At 26.4% G+C, this 22272-nt stretch overlaps 1 protein-coding gene across 4 annotated transcripts; it reads left to right on the top strand.

Moving 5' to 3' along the window:
• Positions 1 to 354: 354 nt before the first annotated feature.
• Positions 355 to 17404, top strand: LOC135923828 (homeobox protein Hox-C3a-like). Of its 4 annotated transcripts, XM_065458789.1 has the most exons (5): positions 1159 to 1250; positions 7097 to 7175; positions 8422 to 8542; positions 14790 to 15202; positions 16774 to 17404. In XM_065458789.1, the coding sequence occupies exons 3-5, from the start codon at positions 8428 to 8430 to the stop codon at positions 17263 to 17265; spliced, it is 1020 nt and encodes a 339-aa protein (XP_065314861.1). In that variant the 5' UTR covers positions 1159 to 1250; positions 7097 to 7175; positions 8422 to 8427; the 3' UTR covers positions 17266 to 17404. The 4 variants fall into 4 exon arrangements, with proteins under 4 accessions (XP_065314858.1, XP_065314859.1, XP_065314860.1 ...); XM_065458786.1 differs by lacking the exons at positions 7097 to 7175; positions 8422 to 8542 and adding an exon at positions 355 to 409 and having other exon boundaries at positions 863 to 1250; XM_065458787.1 differs by lacking the exons at positions 7097 to 7175; positions 8422 to 8542 and adding an exon at positions 748 to 1078 and having other exon boundaries at positions 1129 to 1250.
• The last annotated feature ends 4868 nt before the right edge of the window (positions 17405 to 22272 follow it).

The following is a 22272-nucleotide window of genomic DNA, read 5'->3' as shown; positions in this document are numbered from 1 at the left end:
TCAAAATTTGCAAAAAAGAATAATCCAATTCAGAACTATCCCCCCTCCCTTACTACAATTTTATTCAAATGACTATCGCATCTTCTTATTTCTCCTTTAATTTGAATGATGATCTTACGTCAAATGCACCCCACAGAAGTCCTTAAATATACTACTGTAACTAGTTTTTTAACCAAACGGACACAATTTTTAATTTAAAAATATCAATGTCATTTTTCTTGATTGACGTGTAAACCTTTTAAAATGATAAATTATTTGATTTTTGAACTTTCCAATTGTTTTTGATTTTTTTTTAAAAATAAATATAATTCAGACATTTTATAAATACCTATCTTCCAAAAGCCAAAATAATAACAAATATCTTAAGAATTTAAATAATTCATTTTAGCTTATTCAATTTAAACGAAAAGTAAGAAATAAACTATCAATAATATCTTTTATTTGGCTTTCAAAACATATATATATAAAAGATTTAAATTTGTCAAACCAAAATAAAAGGCATTTTAAGTTCATATTATATTTTAGAATTTCAATTTTATACTTAATAATTTAAAAAGTATAATTTATTAAAAATGATTTATAATAAAAACATATGTCAAAAAAATTAAGTTTAATTTTGAAGAGATGGAGATGATCTATTATTTTTTTTTAAACGGGAATATTTTTAAATTTATTTTTAAATTTTTTATGAAGTGTTTGGTAATAAAATAAATATGTTATTTATTTTTCTCAAATTATATTCTTCTCTCACTTCTTCATGATCTCTTATCTTCTGCTCATAAATTTTTAACTTTTTTATGAAATAAAATAAGAATGCAAATTATATAAAATACGTTTATAGTGTCATTTTTATTCTATTAAGTCAGAAAAATTTATTAACAAGATGGCATGTTTCAATAGGAAACTATTATCTTTCGCTATAGATGACATATTAAGCCAAAATAAGAGTGTTGCTAATAATGATTTTACCGCCGCCGAAAACAAAAACCTGAAAGATAATATGGATGATGATCAGTATCTACATAAATATCCAGAAAATCGCGTCAATCATAACCTTCCTAATTATCCAGTTAACCAAGTAGCACTTAACAACAATGATAATAATAAATTGATTTTCAACATTGATAGAGCTTCGAGTCACAATTACGAAAATTTCAAACCAGAAAAAATGAATAAAAATCTTATTTTAGCTAACCAATATTCATCGATATATTTCAATTTTTACAATTCAATTATGTCCTTCCAACAAGGTACTTATTTCAAATTTATAAAAATATATCACAAATATTTTGATACTTCTGCTCATTTCCCTAAAAGAATAATCATAGCAGATAGAAATATTTTAACGCCTTAAATCCTTCTCTTCAATCATTTACCAAAAAAATTTCCCGCCTCTTTATTAGTTAAACGAAGAATATAGTACTAAATAATATAAACAACTCATAGAGGGGAGCACATTTAGCTGGGTCAAATTCTTTTTTATACTGATATATTGTAAATCTTTTTTGGGGAAAAGGGAGTGGTGGGTATGCAGAAGAAAAATTTTTACTAGCTTAAAATGATATTTACGAGAACAGGCAAATATGCGATCTCGCTCTGGCAGGATATATATTATAGAATATATTTTGCACTGAATAATACTGTTTTGCTTAGTTTTTAAATAATTTATAGTATACATTAACAATGCTATCATTACCTTAATAATATAGTTATTTTGCATTAAACTTAAGATAATATTTTGTAGTAATGCATCAAAAGATATGGCTTTTCTTTATCTGTTTTTAAAATCATTTTTAACTTTTAACTCGTTAAATAGTTTCAGTTGTCAATTAAAATATCATTATAAATTATATGTATGAATTATAAAATTTTAATTTAATTTATAACAACTATATTAATCTTTTAAAAAAACTGATCTCGAAACTCGGCTAAAAACCATTATTTAATTAAATTTAAAAGAATATTAAAAAACTTTTATAATTTACTTATATCCAAATTCTTTCCTATTTTAAGATATTTTAAAAGTAACGAGTAGTCATTTTACTCTAACCCTCCATGTGGAGTGGATAAAGTTTTCTCAACAAAAAAACGTTTTATGAGTATCGTCGCGAGAATAAGCTCGATATCGTTTATCAAATAATACAAGAATGATATTGTGCTTACTATAAATGCAGCCTAAATTAATAAAATTATGAGAAATGATAAAATTCGCATAATTCACTAAGAAAGATTATTTAAGAATATTTAAAGAAAAAATCTAGCCGAGTCTTTTTTCATTCAATTCATATACTTTATATTATTCCAAAATATTTTGATATACATTTTTTAAAATATCCTTGTTAATTAGTTTATATCTATCGAATTTAAACAATATATATTATAATTAGTAATATCATATATTAGGGAGGATTGGGGCACAATGGCTCAAAAGATGAAGGAGGCCGGAGCATAATGACAGAGGAATGTTAGTCCACTCCATTTTATTTCATAACTATCATCATTTAAGAGTGGGTCTAAATCTTATATTATAGCTAATTATTTCATCATTGGCTAAAAAAAATTATTTTTTAATTTATACAAAAGCAAATGTGTTTTAGAATACTAAAAGAAACAAAAAATAATTTTAAACTTTATCGTTTAGATTTATAGATAAGGTTAAAATCTCAATAAGATTTTAGCAAAGTGTAAACTTAATTTTTTTTTAATTAAACAATTTTTCGGAATTATAAAACATAATTTAATATGACATTTAGGAAATTCTTTATGATTGGTCTGAGTACCAGGGCCTATTATTATTTTTGAATATTAAATATATTTTTATTAAACAAATGTAAATAATATAAATGAATATAATTATCCAAAATTTTTATAAAAAAAATATATAAAATATATAATTTAAATTATTTTTACTTTTATTTTTTTTAATCCTAAAGATGTTAAAAATTTATAATACTTTATTATTATCTATGATATTACCAATATATTAATATACTAAGGCCTCTAGTATATTATAACCAGAGTTGGGCAGGTCCACCGAAAAAAAAATCTAGATACAGATACAGATTCTTTGTTAAAAGATAAATCTTAGATACACATACTATTTTCAAAATATCAAAAAGATACAAGATAAAAGATACTTGTATCTTTTGCCTAATTAGAGTATCTTAAATACAAGATACTTTTAAATTATCATTATCAATTAATAGTTTATAAATTACAGTTTTTATTATTTATTTGTGAAGAACATAACATACGCATATAATATGAATGAATATTTATAATAATTAATAAAATATTTTATGATGAGTTAATTATAATAATCAGGCATTTTAATATTAGTAATAAATAGCCCATTCTTAGCATAGATAGGGAAGGGAGACTAGTATTTTTAATGGGAGTTGAAATATTAATTTGCAAAAGTGTATTTAAAATAGATTCATTATTTTAGATAATCAAATTTTTCAAATAATTTATCATTACATTGCCTTTTTGGCCTACTTAACATTGTGCCAAAACTAAATTATCTTTCAATTGGAGCTGAATTATATTAATAAAAAATTTTCTTAATGAAAGGATATTTTAAGCATTTCGACTTTCTTTAATATAATTTAAAACCTCCAGTTCAATGTTATTTGTATTATTGAACTCAGAAAAATTTGCTTCACTAAGAGAAAAATAATCATTTTCTTTAATAGATGTTAAATCTATCTATTGGTGTTATAGTTTGAACTTGTATATTTAGGGGTTCTTTTATTAATATATTTTGAAAGTATTTGCTTTTATCATCTGACTCAATCCATTAAAATATGGATGTGATATTGATGTCAAAAAAGCCTCATTATATTCAAATCATAAGAAAATATTTTCTTAAAATCTATTGCCCATGCCACCTTAGGCAGCTTTTAATAAAGGTAGCAATATTGTAAACTTGAATATCTAAGATAACCTATGCCCCTTTTAACCACACATAAATAATATACTTTAATATGTTTAACAAAATTTGTTTTTAACCATTTATCATTTTTTTGTTTATACAGGTTTTACATCTAGCCTGTACGTTGTCTTTTTTAACTTTTATTTTTAAAAAATTTCCATATAAAATTTAAGATTTAGATTTGATTCGCGGGAACTTATTTCCATAATTTAAATTTTACTACCATGAATGTTAATCATTTTACAAATTAAAAAAAGGTTACATAAAATTGGAATGATATTCATCGAGTTACATATTTATATATAAAATATAATCTTTATTTCGTTTTGGTGTTGTTATTTTTTTATCTATCTTCCTTAATATGAATTGTAAATTTTCTAGCTAATTTTTAGCCATTATATTTAAAATATGGTGAAAAAAAATAAGGAAATTAATAAAGATATATACTGTGATATGTAAAATTTTAAACATGAATATTAAAAAGAATCTGTATCTGTATCTTTTTGTAAAGAAAATGAAAAAAAATACAAGATTCTTTCCAGAATAAAGGATCTTAGATACAGATACTAGTATCTTATTAAAAATGTAAAAAAGATACTGAGTACAAGATACAAGTATTCGCGTGCCCAACTCTGATTATAACAATATCAAAAATAAATTAATTTTTTATTTAGACTCTCATTTCTTTGGTATTGGACGAACTAATAATATGTGTTGAACCAACCCCAATTCATGAGATATGTTTGTACAAAATAAATTTAAGATTTATTTTTGAAGTTTAAAAATCTGTTAACTATTTTACCACCCCTACATGTTTATATTAAAATATGTAAATCTAATATTTGAAATTTAATCCTAATTGATAATTATGATAATTGACGTATCCTAGATCTTATTTCATAACCTATCCAAAAACGCTGCTAACTGTGCCTCTTAGACCCCCATGGGAATGAGCATCACTTTTATCTAATAATAGCCGTTATATGGATTGATATCACCCAAGGGATTTGTGTAAAGGTAGCTTTAGCTTAGCTTTCAATAATGTACATGCTTAAATGAATGAGTGGTCCTGTGGACGAGAGAGAGGGTCTTGAAGTAAAAAAATTATTTTTACAATAAAAAACAAATGTTGCGAGACTTATAAGTTAGTAAAACTCTTTCACATTCATTTTATTTATAAATTTTGTTAAACATCATTCTTAACTATTTTTTATTCATACAATACCTAAAACAATAGTATACATACTCTAGTATATAAAGTAAAATCATATTTCCAGAGAAAATACGACATTATTACATGGAATAACTATTACACATTTTGAGGCAAAATAATCAATATCTAGGTTTAAAAATAAGGTAACTAATCTATCTACCACTATGACCACTTAATCCCGATACCTAATTTCTTAATAATAATTAGCCCATCTTTAAAAAGATGAATTTGTACATCCCCTTTTATTACCAACCTAAAAAATGTAACCCTCCACCTCCTAAATATCTTTTACATAAGAAACAAAGTTTGCCTGCTCTGTTTACACTAGCCTTGCCCCTCCCCATGATAGTGTCTGCTTCTGCTTGAAAAGAAAATAATTCTAATTTAATTTTATATTTTTTACGAATATAAAATATTTTATGACATTTTTGCTGTCATCATATCATGTCAATTAAACCATTTTTAAAAATCATGTCAATGTCATTATATTATGAAAAATAAAAAAAAATCTTATTTTTATAATATTGTTAAAATTTGTTTTTGAAAATAACTAGTTTAAGTTACATTAATAAGAAGATCGCTAGTTACAAGTTACAATAATATTCCAAAATTAACTAGTTGCCAGAACTTTTAACATTTCTATAGAGACTTTAAATTTCTTTAAAAAAATTTGATATTTATGTTTAAAATATTTCATTGGGAACGAGAGCCTCGTTGCCCATATAACATCACTTTTAATATAATTTAAAAATAATTTCAAGATTTAAGAATTTAACGTAATTTTTATGAATAGGCAATTTAAATAAAGAAAAATTGACCTACAGCGTAATATATTTTTTTTCATAGAAGTAAATGACCACAATGTTAAATTTATTTGCGAATAAAATATCAAAATATAACATATACTACCACCGAAAAAAATAGATAATTATTTTTCCAAAAAATGGCTCTTTTTATAATAAACTATTTTGAACTGATTTTAAAAAAATGTGCTAGTTTTTCTCCAAAAATAAGTTTCCTAACTAAACAAACGTACTACTGGAGTGCTCCATTTAATTGAGACATTATATGGAAAATCACCATATAAAGATAATGGATATGTAATCAACACTTCGTTTTTATATAATCATAAGTCTTTCTAGAAATTTAGAAATATAGAAATATAAAATAAAAAATTAATAATAGTGTGTATTTTACATAAAACAATTCTTTCTTATATTAAAATAAAAATATTTAATCCTAATTTTAGAAAAACTTCGGCATATTTTATCAATTGTTATTACCGATTCCTGACTAAAACTGAATTTAAAAAAAACACTAATGAAAATTTCTGAAAATAATAATTATTATTTTTTATAAAATATGAAATGTTTTCTTTCTTTCTTTCTTTCTTTCTTTCTTTCTTTCTGGATTGCTAATCCTTGACGAAGATAGGGCCCTTCTTTCAGGTTCTCTGTTTTGACTGAGATTAATTTACCCAATTTTTTTTGAACTTAACCTCCAAAGGCTGCTATGACCGTGACCATAATAACAGAAACTAAGCCATATTGTTCCGTCATATCAATGTATTTCTCGCATTTAGTCTTTCTGTAACTATTTGATGTATATAAATTAATCTGTGACTATCGGCAAGAAAAATTTCACCCCCATAGCATAATATTTAGGCCCTCCCTAATCCTTAAAGTCTGAAAGATTTAATTTTTATCCCTCCTAAAATCTGATTTCGAACTCTTATTTAAAAAATAGTATCCAATACGAAAAATAATTAAGGATACTGGGTTAAGAAAAAAATAAGGACTTTTTAAGGAAATTTGATAATTTATAAGCGCAGCATTTAAATTTTAAAATATTAAGTGTTTTTCTTAAGAAAAATATTTGTAAAAGGATTGAAAAAAATTTAAAATATAACTGTAATCTGAATTCAACTCCATGAAAATTCAAAATTAAAGTTCGACCCAACCGAATCCGAGAGAATATATGTCTTAGTATCCGCCCGAGTCCGACGCTTGGTTGACAAGTCCGCATAGGGTAACTTATAAAAATTAATAAGCCTTATGATCATTTAAATTTAATATTGCATATTTGTTACATGCGTATAATACGCATGCATAATTACGTATGTATATTATTAATAATTATCATATTCACGAATCATGATAATATATTTTTAATGGATTATTCAAAAATGTTGCAAAGGAAATTAAAATTACATTTACAATTTAAAACTTAACAGAACAAATGGCTTCATATCATTTGCATTTTAAAAATGATTAATAATTCGTATGATTTATCAATCTTTTGCGTAGAATAGATTATTATATTCAATTTTTATTTGTTTACTATTGCAAATATTTTTCAAAATGAAATATTCCATAAGAACTTAAAAGTATTGATATTAGAGGTCGTTAATGGGCGGGTTATTATAACCCGATAACCTGACCTCCAAATGTTTTAAAAAAATAAGACCGCCAATTTTTCTAAAAAATAATCACCCCCCCCCCCCTATTGTTTTAAAATAGTTTGATTGGTTGTTGTTTTGACTCTTTATTTATTTTATTAAAATAGTTTTACATTATAACAGATATAATATTATGAAATAAAAAATAAATTATATATAAATTTAGACCCCTTCTGCTATTTAGCCCGATAGATATTAAAATTCTCCCGCCCGCTCACCCATTGTTTTAAAAACATTTTTAACCCTCCCACTTAATGTTTAAAATTTTTAACCCACCCGTTGCAGATCTCTAATTGATATTAAAATTAATGTAATAATCGAAAAAGATGGCAGATAAATAAATTAAAATCAGAGATAACCTGAATGAAGAGGTGCTCCGGTTCTAAATATTTTTTCAAAAAAGGGTCTATTGCAAGTTGATATGCAATGAACAAACATTTTCATCATTTAAATATTATTTTGACAGATAGATCTTTTCTCAATATCATGATAATTTACTTAAATTAAAATTTTTAAATACAAATTCAATATTTTTTTAAAAAAAATTGTATATTGCCACCGACATCAGGGATAATTCACTAGTAGCATTGCGACTTCCAAATTATTTATTGATAACCAATTTTTTTTCCATTTTAGGCGTGCTACTAATAAATTTAAGTATACTTAGGTATCCCTAGCATGAGGGGATGACGCATGATGTCATTGAAATTTTAAATAATAGAGAGCAAGGTAAAGGGAGGGTAAGGAGTAGGCAAAAGTTTTTTCGCTATTTGATTTTCATTTTTTGTTAATTTGAATTTCCTTTTTTTGTTTAAGGGGGATATGGAGTATTATCGTAATTGGCAAGGGAGTGTGTCAGTGGGTATACTGCCCCTCCTCTCACCAATGATCTTAGAAAATGGTTTATCTCATGGAAATGGTCAAACTCAAACCTCGAGTAGTTTTATCATTGAAATTGATTTAAATATTATATATTACACGATACATGACATGAATAACCCATTATCAAAATTTCAAAATATTATTTCATTAAGCATTTAAAAAATTATTTTTATACAAAGTAATTAATAAAAGATTTATGATAATAATGTGTAAAATATGTGTGCTTCATTTTCTTTTAAAATTTTTAAAAAAATTAATTATATTTATCATATACTTCAATGCAAAACAAAGCTTTAGATTAGATCATTAAAAAATAAAATGAAAAAAGGAAAGAATAAATTATTACAAAATTGTTAGATTTACAGGCGCGTATCTTCATCACAATAGATTTTTCATTTTTTTTTATTCGATCCTAAATTATTTATAGAAGTTAAGTTAGTTATGGTTCATAGAGCATAATTGAGATTAGAAAATAACAACTTTTTATAATCTAGAGAATAATTGATTATATAGTAAGTTTTATAATTAAACGATATAATTGAAAGATATATACTTTTGGCTCAAAATCAAATTTGAAAATATGCCTTCAAATCTATTTTTATCTATAGCTATCTTAATTATAATATAGAATTAGATTAGGAATATGGAAAATTAATTTTATCCTTTATAAAAATTAATTTCAAAGATTGGTAATGGTCCGTTTCTTTTGCACAAGTTGCCAACCCGGCCTGTTAATTTTTTTGTCCGGCGTGGCCCGTTATAATTTTTTTTTAAATTTATTAGGCCGGTTAAAAATTTTAAAAGTCAGGCGTTAAAATTTTAAAAAAAGTCCACCCGCCCATTAAAAATATTTGATACGAATTATCTGATAATCACATTTTTAATGTCTATTAAATCTATTATTTTTTCCCCAATGTCAATTAAAGGCGCTTATATCTCACCTCTATAGCTGTTTCTAATTTTATAACAACCGTTTTATAAATAAATTATTTATATCCTCCACCTCCATTTAATCTACTTTATCCGAATATTCCTCTGATTTAGTTTGGTTCAAGTGACATTCGCCTGAATTTTTAATGTGTTTTTCATACTAAGTTATTTTCTTTATTATCCTCTTTCAGGAGGAAGAATCAGATATAAAGTTAGAAAAAACTATAATAGTGGCAGTGAAAGTGAAGGAAGGATCAAGGAGGATATTAAGGGCCCGAAGGGAATTTATATTGGTTCAAATGAGTAAAATTAGTAGGTAGATATGGTAAAATTATTGAGTTCTCGTAAATATCATTTTAAGCTAATAAAAAAAATCCCCCCCCCTCCTTATCCCAAAAATCTATACAATATATGACTATAAAGAGAAATTTGAAAGAATATGACTATAAAGATAAATTTGAAAGAAAAATTAGTATAAGTTAAAAACTTTTTAAATAACAACTATTCAATTTTTACTAAAAATTGAATTAATGTCTAAAATTATTTTTATAAAAATATAATATAGCAAAAGCCTTAAATGTTGGACCTAAACTACTAATATTGCCTATAGTGTTTCCCCTATGGGAAAATCCTAAATAATCTTATGTCCAGTTTTATCATAGTAACGAAATTTACAAAGTTTTTATAAAACTTTATATTTTTAAAACCTTACAAATTCTCTAAAATCCCTTAAGTTGGGTTTATCACCGACAGCCATTACGAAGGAATTTTTTAAAACAGGACAATCCTTACGAAAGAATTTTTTAAAACAGTTAATGTTTTAATTAACTATATTTATGTTTGACAATGGATTAGACATTTTTGACTCATCTTTCGGGATTTCTTGCAAGGATTCATCTTCTCCTTTCACATTTTATAGTAAATTTTAGGAGCCTACATTTTTTACACGAAAAATTAATATTTACCTTACCTTTCAGATTTTTTATCAAGATCCACACATAACCCCTTTTTTAACATTCGATTTGGCCAAAATATTTCTATAAACTTTTACCTTTCTCAGTATTATACTCCACAAATCGAAGAGTTTACTATTTACATTCACACATTCACTACTGATAATTTGTTTAAAACTTTAATATAATGTTTTAATTTATTTAGGATCGCCAAATTTGCAATAGTTACTATCTATTTCCTCCTTTGATTTTCCTTTGAAGAGGTTCATACCTACCCCTCGTTTTTTCACATTTTAAAATAGATCTGGTTAAACATTTTCAATCAATTTTCAACTCATTTTTTTTAAGTGTTGGCATATATGCGAATAATCTTTTTATATCTACCCAAATTTTTTTTATCAAATTCCATTTCCTGCCAAGGGATATACCTATCCTTTTTTATACCTTCAATCTTTTAATTGTTAACAGATTCACCATCATATAGTCACCTCATCTGACAATTTTTTGTGCAATGACGCATTTCTCGGCCTTTGAAACATCACGCGTCTATATGCTGTTTTTTTCCTTTGATTGGGAGGTTTTCGTATAAATTGACACCTCACATATTTTGCATATTTTAACTGTTATTTAAACTATCTCGTTATGGAAATCCTTCTCTGATATTTAACATGTTACAACTTTCTCTTATGACCAAATTTATCATGTTCGGTTTTTTTCAGAAAATAATAATATTTAATTTATCCATAATTAAGGGATAGGTAACTCCTTTTATTATATGTGTAATATCTACAACTATGCGCCGACTAATCTATAGTGGCCGGCGAGAATTTCAAAAATCTAATCGACGGCCAATGGCACGCCAATTTTTACTGCCGTCAACATAGGCGGCCTAAATCGTTGCACCGTTATATAACATATTTTTTTAAGTGCTAATTAATTTTTTAATTAAGATACACTACACTTCAGATATCTTGGCATATTTTTAAATCTATATTGAAGAGAAAACTCATTAAAAATTCAAAATCGATTTTGTAATTTTATAATTATTATGTATAAGAATTATTTTATTTAAATTTTTCGGACATAATGATGATCTTCTTGAATTCAACGTCAACCCAGTGATAGAGAAACTCTTTCACTGAGTTTGCTAGTTTCTGGAACCCAAAGATATTTTTAGCTAATATAAGTAGATTAGGAAGTTCGATCCACTTTTCCTTTCCAGAAATTTAAAACATCCATATCTTGTGAATGGCGTTTTTCTAGAAAAATATAGCATTCTTGTTCTAAATCACTGAAAGTGGAATCATAATTTATCCATTTGAATGTTAGGTTTTAAATGTGTTATAATAAATTCAGACGTTAACCAATTTTTCTCTAATTTTCAATTTTTAAAATCTTTGGCTAACACCTAGATTATTTTTGAAATAAAAAAATAAATAAAATTGATGAACGACCACAAACCGGAAATCGTAACGCAAACTTTTAGTATATTTTCCTATAGAGAAATGATTTCTGATCTATTATTACATTTACTATTAAATTTGTTTCAACTTCACTTCTAAAAAGTGAAACCAATTTTAATGTAGGTCTTTTTGTGCAGATATAAATTCAACTGTTTCTTGAATATAAAGCCAAAAAATGCAGATGCCGGATATATTTTTCAAAAATATTATTGTTTATATTAATTTATATTTGTTAATATTTATTCGTATCTCATATTAAATATATATTTAAATTTATTATCACATTCATAAGTTATTTTATCAATTAATTTCGATTTCAAGTTTTCCGGCGTAATATTTACTTATTATTTTCAAATTTTTAGTGGCGTAATATTTATCTACCATTTTCAAATTTCTAGTCAAATAATAATTATTTCTGAAACTTCTTGTCCAACAGGGAAAAAGAAATTGCAACCTTGTCCAACGAGATAGAGTCTCTGCCATCAAGCAGTAACAGCTTTTAAGGAGTTAGAAGAGCCAATTATTTGCTATTACTGAAATATCACAATGGCCTGAAAGAAATATTTCCTCAGAAGCAAGAAAATTATTGGATTCAATTGTTATTCCAAATTTTATTTCTCATTAGAATGTATTATTTAATTATACAACTATTTTAAGTATTACTTTTCAAAAACATGACATTGACTTGATTAAGAAGATGAGAATAGCGGAGAGCATTTTATCAGAACTCAAGGAAATTAGGGCTAATGTTGATGAAGAATTTCATATTTTATATTTTATTGTTGAGTCAAAAACAGAGCTACACGTGTTTAATATTTGTCTCCCTCGATTTGTAGCAAGGCTTAAAACATTAATATAGGCTCAGTAGAAGAGTATATCTTAAATACAGATATATTTATAACCCAAATAAATCAATTTTTAATTCATCATGCAGCACTTACTAATCTGCAAATATTACTTCCACAAAAGCCTTCCCAACCTTTTTCAGATGATAAAAAAAAATATTTGTTAGATTTTTATTATGAAGATGTTAAAGTATCTTATGATGCCTTACTAGCTGAATAACTATGTTTATAAGATTAACTATGGTTGATATAGTCCTAAAAAATGCTATGGATGCTCTGCATTATTTCAAACACATTTTAGAATAAATTCCTAATGTATTAAAAGGGTTTATAAACTCCTATTAGTAAACTAATGAGAGAACATTCTCTTTTTTAAGAAGAATAACAGAGGCCTGCAGAAGTACCATTTGCAGGGCACGGCCCGGATTTTTTTAAAGATTTTTTACGGCCCGGCCTGGGTTTTTTTTTCAGGCCCGGCCCTGCTTTTTTAAAATAAAATTTTCAGGCCCGGCCCGGATTTTTTAAAAATAAATTATAATTTTTGATTTTTATAGCTAATAATAACGATTTCAAATATAGGCTGTTTTAAAAATCGGATTGGGTATTAAGATAATTCAGACCCGGCTTGGGTGTTTTTTTAAAAAAAATTAGGGCCCGGCCCGGGTATATTTAAAAAAATTAAAATTCTGTCCAGCCCGGGGGCCGAGCCTGCATGTCTCTGAAAAACATACCAAGAAGTACAACATCTGAAAGTAGATTGAAAGGTGTGGATCTTTTGAATATTCATAGGCATTTAACGACAAGCAAGGATGAGATAATTGAAAAATTAGCTCAATCACAATGAAGATTGGATTTTACATTGTAAATATATAACAACAAAATGCAATTATTCCTAAGAAACTTTTTGTGTAAAGGCTCAAAAAATTCAAATTTCTATTTTGGGTCATTTAAGTGATTCTTTATATATAATTTTTTTATAATTTACATAAATTTAAAATTATGTATTAGAAATAGTTATTAGTCCTAATAAATTTATGCTTGATATTTTTAAAAAACAATAATATTTCTTAAAAAATTTTATTATCCCCCCCCCCTCAGACCAAATTCCCGCTTACGCGCCTGTATTATCATCATTGTAATCCCCAATTTGAAAACGGTTTTCAGGTATGAATCAGTGCTATCAATATCTAGCATACTATGTTAGATTTATTGTACTTGACATTTTCTTTAATCTACCTCGAACTCAAATACAATCTCTTCAATCTTATATCTTAGAACAGTAATAATTTCTCTTATTCTTTTGATAAGATTATCAACAAAAGGTATACTACCACTTTAATCAGACTATGTAAACCATGACCCAACCATAAGTAGTATTCATATTCACCTTATCAAACACCCTTTCTTACATTGGGTCTTCATTTTAAAAATATGTAAAATTATAATAACTTAATTCATCAAAATCCTGATTGGCATAAAAAATTTACAACAATGATGTTGACCAATTATAATAAAAATATATAAAATATTTTAAAATAATTTTTGCGCCGACCATGCGCCGTCGATCGGATTTATTTTTATAAACGGGGGTTTTTCGGTGTAGCCATATCGACGCCGGCGCACACGTTTAGTAATATCTATTATCTCCATTTTTTAAACACCACAATTAGGACCGGCAATATTTTTTATTTTACCCGAATAGTAACGCAGTTCTTAAAATATTGGTCTTCCTACCTCACTAGTTTTATCGCTTGTGCTCTCTTATTTATTTCATTGTAATGCAACATGTGATTACCATTAGATAGCCTACAAGTTTCACTATAATTTAAATTTAAATTCTTTATTCAATCATCTTCACTAAAAAAAAATTTAAAATTTACCAAAAATTAAAATAACCTTATATAAATAACCCCGAAATATTAAATAAATGCAAACATATAAAATATTTTATATTTTATATGCTTAACTAAATATGTGGTTAAAAAAATTATAACTCTCCTTTCCTTTTTTCTCCATTTTTTTTCTCCTAAATTTTATCTACTAGCAAATAAAACTTCTATCTTCCTTTTTTTCTTTCTTTAATTTTTATAAACATTTAACTTATTTATAAGATGATTCAAAACTCGGTTCCAATAATTACAAAACTATTGACAAATTAACCCCTAATCACGTCACTTTAGCCAAAATTAACCATAAATTTCATTCCATATCGCCTTCGCCATCCAGCAATATTAATATACCACATTTTGGCACTCAAAAACCATCCTACTCTTTACCATCATTTCTTTACTGTGACAGAACAAACAACCCTACTTATATAATGAAAGATAATTTGGAAATTTTTGAAGACGAAAACAACAAAGATGGTGGTAACACTTATAAGGATAAAAAGAAAAAAAGATGCAGAGCGGCTTTTTCAAATGCTCAAGTTTATCAATTGGAGACCCGTTTCAAATCTCAAAAATATTTATCCGGTTCTGAAAGATCTGATTTGGCTCGACGTTTGAAGTTAACCGAAACTCAAGTTTTTACTAATATATTTTAATAAATATAATCAGGTTAGCGATATTGAAGTGTATCTCAATTGCCAAAATTTTATTTAACAATAAATTTTGTAAAAAAATTATTATTAGGCATTAATAAAAAAGCATTTTCAGTTAACAGGCGGGCTTAACACGTTTATGCTAGGTCATTCTATCTTAAATCGATCAAAAAAACATGATTTTTATGGGGACCTCCTTGGGATTTGGATAAAATTTTATATTCAACCTACTAAACTAAAGCAGTGTTTAAATTTTAGCTTTATAGCTTCTTATATTGAGATACCAAGGGCCAAAATATGAAAAATATTTTTTTTAATATGGTTAAACCCCATTCTAAATTTAAAACACTTGTAAAAAATAAAAAGTTTCTCCGATTTTTTAAATTTTAAGCAAATGTTACTAATACAATCTATATATTTGTAAAAAGAATTAGAATGCCATCTTTTCGCCTTCATGGAAAAAATTGACGTAATCACTAAAGAACAAAATATATTTTTTTGCACAATATACAAAATCGTTTAAATATTCAAATTGTTTTTATGATATGATATTCTTATTATTATAATAAAGATTCTACATCACATATTTATGCAATATTTTAATTCTTATTGGTAAGAAGTAAATAATACGTGATAAAAACCTTTCGCCCTCTAGTTTTGGATACAACATACCCTTATTCCTCATTTCCATCAAACTGGATATTAAAAAGGCTTTGGATTAATTTACATGATTTGTGGGCAAGCCGCGCATACTTGTACGTACAACAGTTCGATGAACTGTCATTTAAACGTCTATAGAGGCAAAGAGAAGGCCTATACTCGAAAATTATACATAAATTTTACTTTATGAGACAGGGCAAGGGCTGGTTTTATGCCTGCTATATAAGCAAAATTTTGTTGGTATTGATGTTAGTATATTATAAATAGATTTGACCATTATTCCATTGAAATTTCCACCGGAAAAATATTTATTAAAAAATCAAGAAAAACACTTAATTTACTCGTATTACAATTACTTATGTTTTTTTTAATGTTTTCATCAATTTTCCTCATGAACGCGATATATTGGCTTTTAGATTTATTTTTACAGATATAGATTGATCTTAGTGACATTTTAAAATTTATAAAAATTAGAGAAACGAATTATTTTTTGAGAATTTTAAACTTTAGATGGGGTTAATCGATCGCCACATTGAAATAAATAAAAATGATTTTAGAAAAAGAATGTTTGCACTTTATTTTGATATGATAATTATTTTTAATCTTATCTTTTTCTTTTTAGTAAATCTTTAATTGAAAGACAATCGTTAAGCTAGGTTATTCTTCATACTAAGATTTTTGGTATCTCCAAAAGAACAAAAATAGGATGCTAAAAATTTAAATTCTGCTTTAGTTATGTGTACTTTAGTTTGTATACAAAAGAACACTCAAACTCTAAGTGGTTGCCGATTTCGCATGTCCCTGCTGTTATTTCATGCAAATTTTAAAAAGAATATTGGCATGTATCATTATATATTAAATATTTTTTAATTATATGTCATAAAAAAAATTAGGTTAAGATATGGTTTCAAAATAGGAGGTATAAAACGAAGAAAAAACACCTCATGATTATGCAACAGAAGCTCCATAAATATCACAACAATGTCATTTATAATAATAAAGTCAGAGATAATTTTATACCTTCAAAGCCTTATCCACAATTAACCGATTCAGATTTTGACGAATGCCATGCTAAAAAATCAGAAACAATAAGAACATCTTCTTTCTCTAACATATATCAGTCATCTGTCGTAAAGCCTCTGGTAAAATGTGGCAAAAAACTTCTGCACAGCATAGATAATCTTTACAGAAGGGTTGATTCGCCTCCTGGAAAACAATGTAATATAGACACCTCAACAATATATGAGACATTGAATAGCAGTATTCAGACGACAATTTCTGATGCATTTGATAACATGTTAAGTCTACCATTCGGATTCTCATTAAATTCAGAAAATTATCAAAGCTTTCAATTATTTTATTCCAAATATTTTCCCCCAATATAACCAACTCATCCAGGGTAGGGAATGAGATTTCAACATTATTTTTATAGATCCAATTTTATAAATTTTTACGGCTCATAACTGTAAAATAAACATTCATTATGAACATAAGAGTATATTGGCATTAAAAAAAGTTACAAATGTCTGGAAACGTTCTACATTCTATCAACTTTTTAATCATCTTATATTCTATTCGTTAATTTTTTTTGCAATTTTAGCTATATTATAACTTAAATTTTATGTTTACATAGCATTAAAATTTTTATGATATTTAAAAACAGTTTAGTTTAATTGGTATCAATATTATTCGTTATAAATTATCTGTTTATGATCTATAAATCTATAAAATAATCCAGAAAACTCTAATTATAATTGCCAATTATATAAACGTGAATAAATCAACGTAAACTTGAGTGAGATAATATTATTAACTTAATTTACAGATATAACATAATTAAAAATATTTGTACGGTTTAAGAGCTCTGTGTGTCGGTCTGTAGACACGGGGCAGGCTTATATAATATAAAATTTCTAAAAAATATAATAGAAAAATAATAATTTCTCTAGAATCAGGACACGCAATTAGTGTTTTATTAATTTAATTTCACAAAAATAGGTTAATTTATATTTTTCCAATTAAAGACCACGATAATATAAATATAAGATCTACACATTTTAAACTGTGTAATTTCAAATATTAACATTTTGCACGTCTCAATCCGATGTTAATGCTAGGCAGAGCAGATGTTTGAGTTTACCACTAGTTCAGAAGTCGCGAATGGATTTTTGATAATGGTTTCGAAGGTATAAAATTTTTAAATTATTTGGATACTTTATTTTAAAATACGATCAGGATGCCTATCTCAGTTTAGGCATACTAAAATTCTTCCGTACACGATAGAAATGCAAAAATAAAAGAAATAAGCAGTAGAAGGGAAGACCTACAGGGCCATTCCCGCCGCAGGCGGGCGAAAATATAAATTCTAATAGCTTGATGCCTGATCTTGTTGAACTATATATTTTTATACAACAGCACCTATACTCGATTTTTGTTAGATGAGGGCCCCGCTATTAATAGATAGAAGAAGAGAAAAATATAGACTTTAGTGATAAACTTTCTTTGTTCCTTTTTGTTTTGAAAAGTATTTATCTTTCAATTATGAAACTAATAGCGCTCTGGATTATGAATAATATATTGGAACTTTCTTCAATTTTTCTAGCTTACCTATAAAAATAGGAGTTCCCATTCAAAGTGCAATTGGAGGTTTAATATATAAAGTTTAATACCATGATCAACAAAAAATATTTTAAAGCAATTTAGGGCAATATATTCGATTTGTGGATAATGGGATGTTATTGATAAATTTTTTATTTTTTAAAAAATTTATATTAATAAATAAACTCTATAAAAAAAATTTATATTTACTTTAGTTATTTTGCTAAATTTGTTTAAAAAATTTGCAAAACGTCAAAAGACGGATCTTGATTTGTATTAACCGAATAAGTGAAAAAGGTAGCTGTTAAGATTATAAATAATACCAGGATTAGGTAATGAAGGTTGTTTCCTGGTCTACGAGAGGATCTCTAAAAATAAGGGAAATGAGTAATTAAATAGTAGTCATAGTCATGATCTCTGATTTGCATATACTGGACAAGGGCAGATATTGCGATGGGGGTAGAGCAGGAGTGTATTGCAAGAGGGGCTAAGCCTCTCCCCGCTACTTTTTTTGATTTGGAATCTCTACTTATATCATTTATTGAGACGATTTTTAAATTTGGAAAGTCTTTAACTGGAAAAATATTTTGTATAATTTTCAATTTATATCAGAAATCTATATAAAAATGAATATAAATTAAGTGTGGTTCAAATGTTCAGCGTAATATGGTCTGAAATCCACAGTGTTGGTGTACATAATGGAATATATTTCCGTTTAAATCAAATTTTCCAAATTTCCTCAGTAATTGATTTAAAATTAAAAAATTCCGAATCCCCGTGGGTTATAAATCCATATTAATACGACATATGCATATATAATTTTAATGATTTATGAATTAAATTTGAAAATGGTTGGATAATCTAATAACGGCTTAATAAATTGAGAGACTGTCTAAGTTTGGCAAATTCAAAATGGTGCCCACATTAGACAGTGACCTATGGTCAAAAATCTTTTTCTAGAAGATAGAAAAGCAAAAAGTTTTAGTTATTAATACTTTTATTTTTCAATATTTTTATTTTCATTATTTATATAAATCGCCGTCGCTTCTGCGTTATTGGTTCACCACCAACAAGTGGTGATGATAAATAGCTCATTTAACAGGGATTTGGCAATTAAAAGTTAATTCGAAAAGAAAATATACTCTTTCCTCAAGGTTCAGCGAATTTCTTTGGCTGTTAGGATTTCGCCCATTTAACAACACTTGCAGGCAAGAAACAACCCAATTTTAAGAAAATCATTAAAATGTTTAAATAGGAATTTGGAATTTTCAAATAAGTGGGTTGTTAGGATAAATAAATTACTATGAAAGAAATAAAAAATTGGCATACTATTTTATCAAGTTCTTAGGTGTCCTTTTGTTAATTAAATGTTACAATAGTATATGTAGGCCGCGTCTACATGACAAAAAATTTATTGAAGCCAAACTCCAAAATCTACCTCTACCCTCCTAAAAAAAATTACGGCCTCCGCCTGCGATATTTACCCACCCATTATGCTCTAACAACTCCATGATATTAATTTTAAAATCTTAGGATGAGCGCCATTTAACTTCAAAACAATTCAAATTAAACTCTCTCAGGTCTCATGATTATTTTGGCAAGGAATAACAAATAATCATCAGTTGGTGACAATCAACTAGTTGTTACTAGCCGTATTCCAAAATTAGCCACGAGCATGTATAACTTAAAACTCTACTAAAATGTTATCTGTGAATGAATAGGAAATAAATATTTATTAATAAATTTATTTTTTATCAGTAATTTTTATCTTTAATATACAAATAGTGTTTATTTTTTTTATCTTAACCCCCCCCCCTTGGCTGCCAACATCCTACGTTCCGTCAGAAATTTGGAGACAAATCCCTTTTACCCCTCTCTCGAAGCGGCATATAGATAAATATTTACAGATGTTGCTCAATTAAGAAATTTCACTTTTATTTAAAAATATACCCAATGACATATAATAATACCTAGACTGACGATTCATTCATTAAAATGCATTTTTAAGCGTCGTTAAAAGCAAATCAGCTGGACCCGCCATTTTGGTAACCTTTATAATAATTATTTTCATGTTAAAAACTAATATTAAATTGATAACTTACTTTCTTATTATCTCGATGAACAGGCAATTCTTTAATAAAGTTTGCATCAGATATAATATAAAATTAGGCTCTCGTTTAAAATTTTAATATTTATTACAGTAACCAAGATGGCGTCTCTAGCTGATTTGTATTGATGTACACTTTTAATGAATGAATCGTCAGTCTAGGTATTATTATATGTCATTGAATATACCATTCAAAAAATGAACAATTTTTAAAATTCATTAACTGTGCCTATAGCAGAGTGTGAAAAAAAACTTTCATCTTATGGTTTTTTCATGGTAGATGTATGAAATAGTTTAAGAGTAAATAATTCATAAAAATTAAATGTATAAAAAATAAATACAAACGTAGTTTTATTCTTTATGTAGAAATCAATAACCCGTAGAAAATAGTTTTGACAAAAAAAGGGCTTTATAAATTACAAAGTATTCTATTTCAAATAAGTTATATTTTATTCTAAATATTAGCAAACAGTTAAAATTAATTTAAATATTTATTTCTTGTATATTAATATTTTATCTCATGAAAATTAAAAGTTTATTTTCTTACTTTTTTTAAACCATAAACATTGATGGATATATAAGAAAATTTTATCAACCAAAAATTGTTTTATTTAATTTATCTCTACTAATAACTATGATTAGAAAATTTCTAGAGTGTATAAAATATTCAGATATTCAAATAGAGAGAGTCTGCTGAATATAATTATTTTTGAGACTTCTGGTGCTATAGGGAAAAAGTAACTGCAAAAAGCTTGCTCGACAAAATGGAACCTTTGACATCAAGCTGTTACAGCATTCTTTGGATCTAGAAGAGCCTATTTTATATGCCCTTTGAGAACTATCAGGATCACCTGAAACAGATATTTTATCTGAAGCTGATACATTATTAGATTTAATATGACTCCGATATTTTTCATTGGAATGTATTAATAAATTATTTATTACACAACAATTTTATCAAATATTTTTCAAAAAATAGATCTGGCTGAAGTTGTGAGAATCGCGAATATTATATCACAACTTATAAAACCAAGAGATAATATCGACCAGGAATTTCTAGAGGTTTATGTGATTGTTGAGGTAAATGAGAAATAATATATTTTGGGATTCATAAGCCTCGACCGACTTTCACTGGCAAACAAATAGTTCCTATATTTACGTGGACCTAATTGAGGATTATAATAAAATAACCGTTTTTATTCCACTTTTGGATTTAATTTTGAATCAATGAACGAGTGATTTATCAAATGGCTCTATCCAATTTACAAATACTATAGTTATCTCCCTCTGATCTGTGTATATCAAATCTTGATATTGAAAAATTAAATATTTAGCAAAATTTTATTCATAGGATATAAATGTATCTGACGGCCAATTAATTTCAGAATTTAAATGGTATGAATAAAATATTCATTTTTATAGATAATCCTCCAAGAAATACAGTGGAAGCATTACACAAAAATATATTTTATAGGTTCAAATTATTAAAATTATTGTATATTTTGGCAATGATACCAATTAGTACAAGCACAAATGAGAGGACCTTTTATTCATGAATAAAAATCTATATCAAGTCAAGACATCTTATAATTGATCAAAAAAACTAGACTCATCGAGATCTAATCCCTAACAGAACAAATTATTAAAAATTTGGCGCAATAGCAAAGAAGATTAAATTTTCATTTAT

The sequence above is a fragment of the Gordionus sp. m RMFG-2023 genome, chromosome 2, assembly GCF_954871325.1.
Source record: "Gordionus sp. m RMFG-2023 chromosome 2, tfGorSpeb1-WG-v2, whole genome shotgun sequence".
Classification (NCBI taxonomy): domain Eukaryota; kingdom Metazoa; phylum Nematomorpha; class Gordioida; order Chordodea; family Parachordodidae; genus Gordionus; species Gordionus sp. m RMFG-2023.
This window is presented reverse-complemented; position numbering and strand designations above follow the sequence as displayed.

Excerpts from the sequence above, each read along its gene's own strand:
- LOC135923828 (XM_065458786.1), top strand. The coding sequence starts at position 884 with ATGGCATGTTTCAATAGGAAACTATTATCTTTCGCTATAGATGACATA. Across the intron at positions 1,251-14,789 it reads AATTATGTCCTTCCAACAAG|ATGATTCAAAACTCGGTTCC; the intron begins GTACTTATTTCA and ends CTTATTTATAAG. Across the intron at positions 15,203-16,773 it reads TGAAGTTAACCGAAACTCAA|GTTAAGATATGGTTTCAAAA; the intron begins GTTTTTACTAAT and ends AAAAAAAATTAG.